The 11,633-nt window shown below is 43.9% G+C and overlaps 1 protein-coding gene across 3 annotated transcripts in view; it reads left to right on the forward strand.

Moving 5' to 3' along the window:
• The window catches only part of FAM20C (FAM20C golgi associated secretory pathway kinase), a 57,239-nt gene extending 52,209 nt beyond the window's left edge, over positions 1 to 5,030 (forward strand). For all 3 annotated transcript variants that reach the window (XM_053992408.1, XM_053992410.1, XM_053992409.1), the window contains 5 exons: positions 550 to 730; positions 1,267 to 1,376; positions 2,840 to 2,921; positions 3,020 to 3,079; positions 3,859 to 5,030. In XM_053992408.1, the coding sequence (XP_053848383.1) occupies positions 550 to 730; positions 1,267 to 1,376; positions 2,840 to 2,921; positions 3,020 to 3,079; positions 3,859 to 4,111 (686 nt within the window). In that variant the 3' untranslated portion in view covers positions 4,112 to 5,030. The remainder of the gene's footprint in view (positions 1 to 549; positions 731 to 1,266; positions 1,377 to 2,839; positions 2,922 to 3,019; positions 3,080 to 3,858) is intronic.
• Positions 5,031 to 11,633: the final 6,603 nt, after the last annotated feature.

Consider the following 11,633-nt stretch of genomic DNA (forward strand, 5'->3'; position numbering starts at 1 on the left):
GAAGGAATTAGTGTTTGAGATGTGTGCTGACAGCGTTACGTCTGTGCTATTTCCACCTTCCATGCACACCCCCACGGGACTCTTGATGGTAAATAATTCTCCTTGCAAAAACTGCCAGTTCTTCTCATACCAGCAAGGAAATGAATGAAATGTTCTCCGTTCTTAAAGAAACAAGCCAATATTTTGAGAAGTGACTTAATTTTGGGCATATGCCACTTGCTCAGCTGTGGGGTTTGGGGTTCCAGCCTGGGGTAGAAAATAGCTCCCAAGGAATGTATCTGTCTGGGAAAACAAAAGGAGAAAGGACAGGATTAAAAAAAAAAATAGGTTTGGGGAATATAAATAGACTGGAAATGGTTACAAAGAGCTTTGCAAAGGGCATGATCCCAGCCACTGAAATAATGTCTTTCTAGTGGTTTCAGTGGAGGAAGACTATGTGTGGTAACAGGGGTTTGGATTTATTTCTGCTCCTACATACATCAGTGCTTTTATGAATTCTCAATACTAATTTAAGGGTAGGCTTTAAAACTGTTTTCCTTTCTTTGCCAGCCAACAACATCTGCTTCTATGGGGAATGCTCCTACTACTGCTCAACAGAGCACGCCCTGTGTGGGAAACCAGATCAGATTGAAGGGTCCCTGGCTGCTTTCCTGCCTGATTTGTCATTAGCAAAAAGGAAAACCTGGAGAAACCCTTGGAGGCGTTCCTACCACAAGCGCAAGAAAGCAGAGTGAGTAGTGGTGAGCAGAGCTGCACAGGGTGATGGGGAAATAACCCAGTCCCTGGCCCCAGGAGAGCAGCTGGGCTTTCCCTGCCCCTGGGAAGGGACAGGGCACTTCACGTGCCAGGAGCTCCAGTTTATGGTGCTGACCCCAAAAGGACCTTCAGTGGCACAATTCCCTCATGGGACAGGTACCTCCAGTGGCATTGACAGGATGCAATGGGACCTGCACAAGTCCTGTCAGAGGGAGAAGGTGCACTGCTCTCAGCAGCCCTAAACAAGTCTCAGCTGATTGCACCATATGACTGATGGTGCAGCTAGTCTCCTAAATCCTGAAGCAGATAGTTTTCAGTCTTGTGATTTTCTTCCTTTTCCATCAGTCACAATCTTCCTTGCTTGCCTGCATTGCTGGAATTTGCTGCCTCTACCTGACCCTGCCCGCAGTCGAACGTGATACAAATAGATCTTTGCAAAGTAACATTTTTTCGGTCATTTTCTGTAAGCTTTGTCTGTCGCATAAAATATCAAAATATTGCCTTTTCCAGATGGGAAGTTGATCCAGATTATTGTGAAGAGGTTAAACAAACACCCCCATACGACAGTGGGACCAGAATTCTGGATATAATGGATATGACAGTTTTTGATTTCCTAATGGGTATGTTTCTTCTCTTTCAAAAATTAAATGCAACATTTAATTAGAATAAGAACCATTTCTTTCTGCACTGCTCTGCATAGCTCAGCAGTTTGCTCAAGCGTGGCTGAAGCTGCATTTACTGTATGTGCTTTTCTAGATGATTATGAGAAAATGCAGATTTACATGGTTATGTATTCCCATCAGTGCAGATTAAAGGAGCAAAGATGTTCAGAAATGCAGAGTGGTGATGAATGCAGGTCAGGCCAGTCTCCTTCACAACAGTGAAGGGCTTCACAGTTTGCTTTAGTGAGTGCTTTACCCCTGTAATATATGGCTCCTGGATGCACATGCAAGGACTGCTCATTACTGGCGCTTTGTTTTCATCCTGCAGGAGTGTTCTCTGCTGCTTCTCTATAAAATGTCAGGGTTGGGGGGGAAGAGACATTGCTTTGTCACAAAGGCAGCTGTGGATTGTATCAGGAATTCTTCTGTTTATGTAACCCGATCTCAATAAAATAATTATTTACAGCCAGGTACTAGTGACACATTCCAAGCCTAATTCTCATTCTCATATGAAACCTTTCCTGCTGCAGCAAATACACCTCTGAGTTGCCAACCTCCATCCTGGATCCTTGGGCACATGCCAGCATGGACACAGCCTGTGCCATTGCCCCCACTGAGATTCCTGCAATAGGCTGCAGCAGGAGAGGCCAGGTGACAGCTCAGGAGCCATATGTGGCATCTATAAGTAGCTCAAGACCCCTGCCAGGGAGACAAAATTCATAGCTTGGCAGCAGTGCTCTGCACATTGGCCTTAAAAAGCAGCTCACACAGGGAGAGCTGTGCAGCTGTGCAGATCAGCACCATCCTGGTCCATATCTGACAGCCATGATGCTGTTCCGGCTTCCCAGGCAGTCAGCAGCTGGGGCAAACCAGAGGAAAACCAGGATGTTTGGTTGGGGTTCAGGAAGTTGAATGCAGTATTAACAAAGTGATCAGGATTAACACCCCTGCTCAAAGCAGGCATTTTCTCCTGCCTGAGCAAAGCCTTGCACATGTCACATGTACCACGTCTGCTAATGGCTGCAGCAGCAGGGCTCCTTGCCAGCAGGGAACACAGCTACCCTACAGTGACCAGGCTCCCCAGGCAGCTGAGATGCTCTTGTGCTGGAGAGGGATTTCCTTGGTGTACCCCAGGAGGGGTTGCTGAAGGGTGGGAGGGTTGGCTTTGCCTCCTGATGGGCCTTTTAGAGCTTAAGTATAAAAGCCACAGAGAACTTGAAAAGCTGCCAGGGGTTTAACAACCCTTCCAGTATCAGACACTTTGGGGTGTCTACAGTAGGAGCAAATGAGCTCTGCAGGTTTGCTGCTTTCTCTTCTCTACCCAGCCACTGTTTTTGGGGAGCACTGGGCTTTTGCATTGCCCTGACCTGCAGGCTCAAGCCAGAGTGAGAATGGTCTTTTATCTTCTCTTTGTCCCATAGGTAACATGGATCGACATCACTACGAAACCTTTGAGAAGTTTGGAAATGAGACTTTTATTATCCACTTAGATAATGGAAGAGGGTAAATGCCTTTAATAATCTTTCTGGGGTTAAAGGAAAAAGAAAAAAGTCAGTCTTTAAAACAGCCCTTGTTATATTCTTGCTCTTATCTTTAAATAGGTTTGGAAAATATTCCCATGATGAACTTTCCATATTGGTGCCTTTAAACCAGTGCTGCAGGTATGTTTTCCCTCTGGAGGTGTTTCCTGGTTTGTACCACTGTTTCCATTAACAGGACTGAAAATGTTTAAGTGAATCTTTCATTGCACACTCTAGAGAGGAGGAGATGGAGTGATCCTGCCCAGCTAGCCCTGAGCACTGGCACTGCCACATTAAATGCTCTGTGGGATCAGGGCCTTGCAGGAACACAGCCGTGAGCCATTGGGAGAGAAGCTTTAAGACAAAATCCCGTGGAAGTCAAGTGACAAAATCCCAGCTTGTTCACATGCTTCTCAACAACTTTCCATGGTGCCCATGGCCAGGGTTTTCAGAGGGGCCAGGTGACATTTAGAGTTTCAGTTTTGCAGGGTGAGCTCTGTGTCTGTGGGGCTCTGGGCAGCCCTGCAGGGTGAGCCTGAGGAGCCTCTGCTGCTGTCACACATGTCCCTGCTCAGTGCCACGTGTGTCACACGTGTCATTGCCAAGGTGGACGTGGCCCTATGAATGCTGCACCAGCTCCACTTGGTGCCTTTCCAGGTGAGGGATGTGAGGGCTGCCTGCACTGCCCCATGGATCTGTGCTCCAAAACCTCTGTACCTCTAAGGGCCCCGAAAGATCAGTGGCCAGGTGACAATGCCAGCTGCATTAGGACTGACAGTGCCTGGTTCTTGTTATTTCAGATCACAGAATAAGGCTCTTGCACTATTATTGTAATTCTGGCTATAAGCCTTTTAGCACTGTTGAGATCAACAGCGATGGAAATGACTGATTTGCATTTTTTTTCCTCCTTTCCCTCCTAGAATCAGGAAGTCTACCTATCTGCGATTACAGTTGTTAGCCAAGGAGGAGTACAAACTCAGTCTCCTGATGAAAGAATCTTTGCTAAAAGACAAAATAGCTCCAGTCCTCTACCAGCCTCACCTGGAGGCGATGGACAGGCGGCTGCGGATTGTCCTCAAGGCTGTCAGTGACTGCATAGAGAAGGATGGTTATGACAACGTGGTTGAAAATGACTTTAACACGGATGTTAACACTGTTGCCACCGAGAGGTAGTGAAATGGCAAGACTACGTTTTTACCTGCGAGTCAAGAAGATTCAAAGAAGAAAAAGAAACAAAACGACAAAAAAATAAAGTCTTGCAAAAGACTGTGTATGCTACTTTGTGAATTCAGTGAATTCAGAAATGAGATATAATTGTTCCCAAAGTAGGTAAAGTGTAGACTCTGCAAAGGATTAGTTCATTAAAAAAAATAAGTCTAATGTGATGCTTTTCATTAGTTCCTGAAGAGAGATTGTGAAAAGATTCAGAAAATACTCAATCCCGGACAGACAGCAGTCTGATAGCAAAACACCTCCTGTCCTTTTTGTATAGAAAGGAGGCCTTTACTTAATATTTTGTATTTATATATGGTATATCTATGAAATCCCCGACCTACCTTCCAAATTTAACTAAGAGGGACAGCATAGGTTTGTGACTCACACTTTATTTGTGGTGACAGTCCACTTAGTATTTTGTGTTAACCCTTTAAGTGCTCTAATCCACTGTATCTTATTTAAATTGAATGCTTATTTTCCCCCCCCCCAGCTACTCAGCATTTAAAGGGTTAAGGCATTATGAACTTTTAAAGGCAAAAAATAATAACAATAATGACAATAATGATAATAAATACAGGGGTTACCAGAAGGGAATTTCACTAATTGTGCTTTGACAGGAATACTTGAATGTTGGTTTTACAAAGTGATGTAAAATGACAAGTTGTACTATTTGTCCATAAGGAGGTGGCAGCTCTTATCTTTCTAGACTATCATAGCTGAGCCGCTACTTTTCAATTTTGCTTTTGATAGTTTTGTGTAAATATATACATATATGGGTAAAAAGCTGCTTTCAGCAGCTCTAGGCTTACTTTTGCAGCATTTTTGTGGAATTGTTTGCAACGTGGTAAAAGTGCAATAAAGATATGCAAAATGTGTAGCCATCTTGCCTAAATGGATTCCTTCATCTTGTTCAGAGCAAAGCTCTGTGCACCAGCCAAGTGTCCCAGAAGTGGTTGTTTAAATTGTCATCCCCTTTTGTAGCAGCAGCAAATGGAGCTGGAGCAGGGAATTGGTGATTAATTGGGGATTAATGCACACTGCAATGCCAGTAAGGGCTGGGGTGTTGAAAAGGGTTAATCCTTCCTATGAAAGCATTGTTTTGACTGTCATTTCAGCATTCCTTCCTCTTGCAATTATGGCTGTAGAAACAAGCTGTGGAGTAACACCTCTCAAAGATTATGCTTTGACACACTGCCCAGAGAATTTAGAAACACCAGTGCCTCTGACTTGGGCTGCAAAAACCTTTGTACAACCTAGAAAATCCCAGCCTAAATTAGCTGGAAACATGGTATTCTTATCCAGATAGCTTTGAATCATGCTCAGCTGCATTCATTTAAGATTTGTTGAGACTTTCAGCCCAAAAGCAAGCTATAAAATGAACACGTGGCTGTATTTGACTTGTGAAAACATGGTGTGGTACGGCAGGAATCCCTCATCACTCCTCTGGGTGAGGAGACAATTTATTATGACAGTGTTCATCACAACTTTAATTCAAAGCTGCCATTTATTTCATTTGATGTCTTTCTTTCCCAGGGATTCATAACCATATACTTTAGAAGCCAGGTAGACTAAAATGTAGGCATTTCAGCATATAAAAATAATGAATGAGAGAAAAAGCTGCTATATGGGCTCATTCACTTCTTAGGTTGATATATTATCACTAAAAATCATGTATATTTTATATTTTATTGCCCATTTGGAATTCCCATGGTTATCACATATATGGCATACAAAGACAACAGAATATCTCAAATTGTACAACTGTTCATGAGCTTGGAAATTTTCTGGTTTATCCCATGGCTTTTTTTCACCTTTGAAGACCCACCTATCCTGACAAGGATTCCTCTGCAAGAGTACTGGAACTGTAGTGTTCTCTCCCCATTGGGAAAAAAAAAAATCCCAAAACCAAAACCTGGGAATATAAAAAGGTGAAATGGGTGGTATTATCCTTGGTCTATCTTCAATGCAGGTGCAGCTTTTTCTCACCATGCAATTGTGCCAGGACAGCAGAGGAGCTATAGAATCACCTTCCCAGGGCAGCCCTGCTCTCTGCTTCTGGGATCAGCTCAGCAAACCTGGTTTGCTTGTGGAAAGCAGCCCTTGGCAGCCTGTTTGTTCAAAGAGGATCAGATCAGTGAAGCCTCTTTAGAGGCTGGCTGTAGGTCAGGGGCTCCTGGCAGGGTGGTTCAAGCTAAAGGTCTCTGCAGAAGGCTGCCTGGTGCTACCAGGGATATGAACTTACTGTTATGGATCTGGTTCTGAATTTCTACAAGCAAAATCAGTAGTTTTTTTATAGATTAAGTGTTGTTTAGTATGGAATAAGTAGTGTTTGTACAGGGTATAAAGGACTAAAGGTTGTTAATCCTTGCCACATTGTAGAGTTCTGAGGGCCTCCAGCTTCCTTTTTCTCCTGGACTTTGATGTTCCCACTTGTAAGCTCTGTGCTACAGCTTTCTAGACTTATAAAAATTCTTCTCATTTCTAGTCTTAAATTAGGCATACAGAAAAGCTGAAGGGGAATCTTTTCTTTGGCATGAGACATGCACATACCTTGGAAGGATGGAGACACTGGCTCACATCCTGGAGAGGTTTCCTTTCTCTGGTGCCTCTCATGAGAAACTGGGGTGATCGAGCCCCACGTGGGCAATGCAAGTCTAAACTCACACAGGGTGCTCAGGAGATGGATGGCAAGAGCTGAGCCCAGACCCCACCTGTGGTCAGGGTAGCTGAGGACACGGCTGATCTGGAGGATACTGCAGGGCTGGAAGGGATGATTAATTCATTAAACAGGTTGTGCAGTTACTTCTCAGTATCTACCAGGAAGTTCTGGTGTGTTTGCATTCCCTCTGCCAGGCAGCTGGAGCTTTGACTCATGTTCATTTCTAGGTTTTTTGGGAAGGGAAAAGAATTATTGCCTTGTTCTGCTATTCCTTTTTTATGTGGGCAGGGGTGAGTGGGCACAAGAGACAGGAAACTGGAGCCAGGGAGTGAAATTATGGCTGTGCCTTTCAGTTCTTGGGGTAACACAGCCCTGAGGATGGCTTTGATGGCTTTGTACAGCCCAGGGAGGGGCAAACCCCCACTTTTGGGATGTATCTGCATTGCCCCAAGACACAGCTGGTCTAAATTCCTTCTGGAAACCTCATGGGTTTGCCTTTAGGTAAAGGATATCACCATGTGAGCCCATGGCTCTGAAAGGACTGTCATTGTGTGTTTGGCCAGGAATCCAGGAACTGAGGAGGATTGGTATGACGTGGTGTAACATCTCCTTAGGAGCTCTACATATTTACCAGACAAAAAATATTCACTCTAGGAAGATAAATAAATGTCAGAATTCAATTGGTTTGTCTCTGAATCTCAGAAGTTGGTGTAGCAGCAGGGCCCAGACAATTAACACACGGAGAAATCTGAGATAGCCTGTCAGGGGCATAATGTGTTCAGCACAATAAATACAGTATGCACAATAAATAACAGATAAAAATAGATAATATATTTCTAAAAGCACCTAATTACAACAGTATCTGACAGCGCAGAATAGCTTACCCTATTCTCCTGAGTAATTCAGAGGAGAGCTTCATTTGCTTTTGTGGTTTTTCTGTTATTTAAGCATCAAAGGGAAATTGCAGGCAAAAAGCTCTCATTGTTTGAAGTAGGTATCACTGTTGTGATCAGCAGAGCCCGTGATGTATACACAAGCTGGAAGCCTGGAGCAGATTGCAGTGTAAGCAGCAGCAAGATGTGTTGTGTAGGAGGAGGGAAACTGGGATTTCAGCCTGACTGCTGCCCTTGGGCATCGAACTGAAAATGAACTTCAGTGGGTGTTACAGGGAGGAGCATCCAAAGGGTGTTCTGGTTCCATCTGGTGGTGTAGGTCCAAGGGGGACACCCTGCCATCCCCTGCAGCAATGGCATTGTCCCCTTTGTCCCCTTGGCACATCCAGGCCCTGACTAATGACTGCCAGCAAGGCTCTTGTGACTCAGCCTGAAAGTGCTGAGCTGGGGACACACTAGAGCACTGATAATTTGCATCCTGAAGGAGCGCTGAGTGTATAACCACAAAATTCATTTTCCAGACATTATTCCAGCTATCTGTTGTTTCTACAGAGTTTCTTGCCCATGGTTGTTTATTTGGGGCTCAATACACAAAAAATAATTGTGCACAAGGAAAATTCTTCTGAAACTAAATTGAGTGTTTGGAGGAAATTTTGAGTGTTGTGGGATGAGTTTTCACATGGAATTCCAAGTTATTACCAGTTAGAAGCTGCTGGATTTCTTGAAAATAATATTTTTATGCTTAAAGTTTTCATAGGTAGCCTCCAGCCATAACTCTGTCTGACCAGATCAAACTCAATTATCTGCTCCCTTCTACATTTGCATCAGTAAAGTACCACTTCAATGCTTTTGGGGGCTGGCTAGAAAAAAATTAAAAGCAATTCAATTTGGTGGGTCAAAAGACTCGAGAATTGAGGTCAGACAAGTTCTGGCCATGGTTAGAAACGAAGCATCAGCAAAAAGGAGGCTGTTGGTTTGGCAGTACCAATTCCTCTTCCTCCAATGCAAGGACAGAGCAAAGATTTGTGTCTAGAAAAGGGCTGCTGGAATACCTGGTGCTCCACCTTTTTAGACATATTTAACACTTTACATGGTTTTCTATTTATGCTCTGCAATTAAGATGACCAGCTAAGGGGGTTTTGAGCAGGATGGGGGAATGCTCACATCTGTATCCAATCTTCTCTGTGAGGATTTAGGTGCTGGGGGATCAGCTCCTCTCTTTCAAATGACCTTACTACACAATCAGCCCCATCCCCTGTCACAAGTAACTCATGGCATGCCTTGAGTCTCGCTCAGCTATGGGCCCAAACCCAGCAGCTTGCAGATGGAATCAGCAGCTGGAACCAAAGCAGAACATCCCAAAAGTGGAGATGTCACATCAGAGCACTTTCCACTTACGTTAATGTGGGAATCTGGGTCACGTTGTGCCTTGGCCACAGTAATGAACAGCATTAGGATCTCGTCATCAATTCCTCCAACTCTTCTGGAAAGGTGCTGACTGACAGACACATGCACAAAACCACCTATGGCATCTGCTAGTTGACCTTGACATAACTTTAAAATACATCCCAGGGTGCCTTAAGACAGGCAGTTTAAAATCTCAGCCCCCCAGCTGCTGTGGCTGTGCCAGCACCAGCCATGTGTCACTGGAACACGGTGATCCCTGTGCACCCACCGTGCTCGCTGGAGCACCTGGGTGCCTGCAGAAGGTGCCATAAATCAAGGCAGGACAACAATCTGCCTGCCTCTTCTGACTCCTCATGCACACATAAATGAGAAATGAGAGCTAAAGCTGTAAGCAAATTGTAAGGAATGCAGCTGAGGGAGCTGGAGGAAAGAAACAACCCAAAAATGACAGAGGCAAGCTGATGGACAAATCCATTCTTTTGAACACCAATACCTAAGCCAGGAGCAGCACTTATTGCTCTGATCATAGGCTGAGCTTTGGAGATGGAGGAAAAATCTGATTGCAAACTAGGCAAATCAGGCTATCCAAAACTGCAAAGAGCTTTCCTCGTAGTTTTTCCTGGTAGTCCTTCACCATAACAATTTATGCACCAGGAATCTTTGCCACAGGCAGCATTTATAAATAGCAATGATAAAAAGCATTTCTGGTTTATCCACTGAGTGAAGTTTGCACTGTTTTCTAGATCAAATCAGAACCCTTTCTGCTGATTTTTAAGCAACCCCTTCCTAATCAGTGAAGTCAGTGAGAGTTTTACAGAACTCTAAATTCTAAATGTAGAATTTACGTGGATTATCTTCTTTCACTGCCCCATTTACAGATGAATGGTCTCTCTGACATTCCCATGGCTTTCTTAGTTATAAGCTTTAATAATTTATTATTATTGTTTATCTTTCTCTCTATTTCTAGATGTTTGCTTCACTGATTTGCACTGGATTTCCATATTTAATGGTTGTGGTTTTTGCCTGAATAAACACCAACATTCATTATTTATAACTTAAGGCATCTATAGCCAACTCTTTTCATTGTAATTAGGGCTTTTTTAAATGCTGGAAGTGAACTTTAGTTTCTAGTGTTGCAGCAAGTTTCCTTACGCTGATGGTGCCTTCACTTTGCGACATGTCTGCTAGACTGAAATAGGAGCTTGTGTGATAATCCCTGGAAGTGTTCCAGGCCAGGTTGGATGGGACTTTAGGAACTTTTAGGGATGTTGGAACGAGATCATCTTGGACATCCCTTCCAACCCAAACGATTCTAGGATTCTGTAGTTCCTGCAAAATCATTTCTTGCTTCTCAAATTTATCATGAGGGATTGTAAATGTTGTCGGCACAAGCAACCCCCTTGTCTGGTGTAAGAAATAATCCAATCTCACTGATTCAGCACCTACAGATCCTCCTGACTCCAGCTGTTATCTTGGCACTTGCACTGAACCTGGTCTTTTGAACTTCCAGCACTGCTCAAACACCTGAGTGTTTATGTGGGGTTTTCCCCCTGATTCCTTGCTGTCCTGAAGGCTCCAGCAGCTGTTCAGAGCAGGGTAAACAACAGGGGCCTGCTGGTAGTCTTCAGGTTTGATGCAGGAAGTGGAAGGAAGCTCTTCTTTCAGGAGAAGCTCAGGTAAGGTTAGAAAACATGTGTCATGAGACCTGAAAATCATGTTTCAGTGATAGCCAAGCACTGGAACAGGCTGTCCAGGGCAGTGGCTGAGTCACCATCCCTGGAGGGATTTAATGATGGGGTTCTGAGGGACATGATTTAGTGGTGGACTTGGCAGTGCTGGATTAATGGCTGGGCTCGATGATCTTAGAAGTCTTTTCCAACCTAAACATTCCTGTGATTCTATAGCTCTAGTGGAAAAATTGGTTTTGTAGTGTTCAGGATGTGTGGTCCCCACAGCGAATTTTTTTCACCTATTAAAGAGGCAATGGCAGAACCATCCATGAAGCCTGAAATTAGGAGCATTTTCCTGTTACAGGACCCAGTCTAGTGAAGTTAATGGAAACCTTCCCAGCTGTTTCAATTTTCTTTGGATCCAGCCTACAGCAGCTGCAGAGATACAGAGCTGCTCACCTGAGCTGCTGAGAAACACCCTGGATATATGTTAAAAAATGTTAAAAATTACAACTGTTTTGTTTGACCTGGTGGTGGTATATGTGGTTCCTGGCTAAAGAGTAAAGCCATAGCTGTTTATCTGGGTTTCAGTTTTGCAACAGGAGAAAACAGATATCCCCTATCAAAGAAGGGGGGGTAAGAAGTCAAAAGAAAAAAATATGGACTACACCATCCTGTGCAGTCTCCAAACCAGCTGGCAGGCTGCTGCATATTTATGACATCTCACACATCCTCACCTTATTAGAGCATCCTAACTCAAGCCTGTGATGGTTGATTAGCATTTTGAGAGGTTCAGGCAGTTTTTTTACCAGGTCCCCACACTTTGAACCCCAGACTGAATGATTCCAACG

Source organism: Vidua macroura, chromosome 16 (assembly GCF_024509145.1).
Source record: "Vidua macroura isolate BioBank_ID:100142 chromosome 16, ASM2450914v1, whole genome shotgun sequence".
NCBI classification, from domain to species: Eukaryota; Metazoa; Chordata; class Aves; order Passeriformes; family Viduidae; genus Vidua; species Vidua macroura.